Source organism: Geospiza fortis, unplaced genomic scaffold, assembly GCF_000277835.1.
Source record: "Geospiza fortis unplaced genomic scaffold, GeoFor_1.0 scaffold173, whole genome shotgun sequence".
Classification (NCBI taxonomy): domain Eukaryota; kingdom Metazoa; phylum Chordata; class Aves; order Passeriformes; family Thraupidae; genus Geospiza; species Geospiza fortis.
In genome coordinates, this window is record NW_005054334.1 from 2131614 (window position 1) to 2134008 (window position 2395).

At 55.2% G+C, this 2395-nt stretch overlaps 1 protein-coding gene across 1 annotated transcript in view; it reads left to right on the forward strand.

Moving 5' to 3' along the window:
• The window catches only part of MCM5 (minichromosome maintenance complex component 5), an 11050-nt gene extending 10613 nt beyond the window's left edge, over positions 1-437 (forward strand). The window contains exon 17 of the mRNA XM_014307346.2: positions 76-437. Coding sequence (XP_014162821.1) covers positions 76-177 — 102 coding nt within the window. The 3' untranslated portion in view covers positions 178-437. The remainder of the gene's footprint in view (positions 1-75) is intronic.
• The last annotated feature ends 1958 nt before the right edge of the window (positions 438-2395 follow it).

The window sequence follows — 2395 nt, forward strand, 5'->3', positions numbered from 1 at the left end:
AGGTTGCAGGGAGCTGCTGAGCTCCTGTTGGCTGTTCCATGCTGGCTCATCTTCCCCTGCTCTCCCCCTTTGCAGAAGTACCCAGAACACGCCATCTACAAGGTGCTGCAGCTGATGATGCGGCGGGGGGAGATCCAGCACCGCATGCAGCGCAAGGTCCTGTACCGCATCAAGTGACCTCCCTGTCCCAGGCTCCAGGAGGGAACTGCTGCTGTGACACTGCCCAGGAGCAGGCAGAGTGCCCCTGGGAGCTGGGGCCTGCTCCTGAAAGAAGCTTTTCCTTGGGGAGCCCAAAAGCCCCAGGCCTCCATCTTGAACCAGGGTTTGTGGTGGTCAGGGCGTCCCTTGTGTGCTCTCTTGCTGTGTCATGTCCATGTTTCTTTGAACTCCAAATGCTTTTAGTTTGTATTAAAATAAAACCTGATGTTAGTAGCTTGGAATCTTTGCCCCTGAGGGCCAGAGAGGATGGATCCCCTTCCTCCTTTGAAGGGGGTGCAAGATTTTGGATAGAAAGGTGTCCCTCCTCCCTGCCCCCCCTTACGCACTTACTCTCACTCAGGCTCCATCCTCATGGGCAGCACCAGCAGCCCTGAAGCCAGAAACTCATTTCTCACTCAGGGTTTGTCTATTAAGACATGAGGCCTGTTGGCACAAGCTGTCCAGTCGGGCTCAGCAGTGCAGGAGGCCTTTACCACTCTCTGTGTGCAGTCTGCTGCTTTGTTCCCCCTCAGCCAGTGGCAGTGAAGGAAATTATATGCTGTTTGGTCCCTGCTCTTTGCTAACCCCTCTTTGCTCTCCTCCAGAGCTGCAGCAGGGACACCCTTTACCCTGCAGTGTTAATGGGCTATGTGAAAGTCTTGCTTGAGGCATGGGCAGAGTTCCCTGCTTGCTCCAGTGAGGATGGAGATGAAGGATAAATCCCCATGAGCTGTGTGCTGTCCTCCAAGTAGTCCCTGCCACCTCCCCCTTTATGCCAGTGGCCTTAGGGAAGATTGTCCCACACACCAGGACACTGCCCCAGGGTGCCCTTGTGCAGCTACTCACCCTTCTGCATTTGCAGCACAGCCTTGCCCTTAAAAACTTGGTAGATTTTTGTTATTTCTAGCAAATTAGTACTGGCTCTCTTAAGTGTTCTCACGAAGATGTATGGTGCTGGTAGGTCCCTGCTCTCAGCAGCCTGGGGCCACCTTGCCTGTGAGGACAGTGGTGGGGCCTTTGAAGGCAGCAGTGTTGGGTGAGCAGAGCTGCTGCCCGTGGTGGACAGGCTGGTGCCTGTGGCTGCTTTCAGGCTGAAAAACCGCAGGAGAGGTTTCAATAGCAACAGAAACGTTCAGGGCCAGCAGAGGGTATCAGAGCCTCGAGGATGCCAAACTGTGGCCCTGCTTGTGGCGCTGCCTCCTTCTCCTAGAGGGAAAACCAAGGGATCCCAATGGGCTGTGCTGTGCACTCAGTCTGGCAGCTGCCACACGAGGGCTGGGCCCCACTGCAGCACTTGGGGGTCCAACAACATCCCTCTGCTGCTGGGGTTTGAGAGGCACATGGTGCACTCCGTGTGTGGTTGTAGAGTTGGAAGTCTGGAGGGGCTGGATGGTGGTGGCATGGGAAGAGACTGGCTGCAAATTGGAGGAACAGCCTTCTGCTCTTCATTCTCCGAATTTTTTGGTTAGGGACAGCCTTTGTGGAGGGCTAGAAGGAAGAGGAGGCTGGCCTAGACTCCCAAAGAATAGCCCAGTATGGGTGTCTCATTCTAGTGATTTTATTGCCCCATGTTTTTGCATGTGCCAAGCACCTTGCAGTGTTTTTTGGATGCCCCAAGCAATGCTGAGGCAAAAGAGGGCCCCTTGGTTTCCCCTCAGGGAAAAAAAAGGCACCTTCTGCCCTCACAGTGCTCCCTGGATGGAAAAATAAGAGAGGGATGTTGCTGCTCCATGGAGGGGATCATCTCCAGGAAGAAGTGTAAGTGGATGTGGGAATAACAGGCACATCCTCCCCTAGAGACCGAAGTTCTCAAAACTGCAGGTGTCTATTGGAGAGCATCCTGCCCTCCTCACGAGCTTGCAGCATCAGGAGGGGCTCTCAGAGCAGGGTCAGCCCAGGCCTGAGGCAGCAGCATGGTGTTTTCTGCCACGGCCCCTGCAGAGCTGTAGTAATGGGTCCTGCAGGTCTCAGCCCCTGCCACTGTCCCACAAGTAGCCCTGTGCTTGCTCTGGAGGTGCAGGCAGTGTCTGTCTGTGGTCCTTTCAGAGGTGCACAAGAGCCCAGCAAACGGGAGTGAGTGTTGGAGTACAGGATCAGTATCCACAGCCTGCTGCTAGTGCTGCCTCTGGAGGAGACTGAGCCTCTGTTCCCAGGCTGGAAAAGAGCACCCAGTGGTGGGGCTGCATGGGGAGGGAGA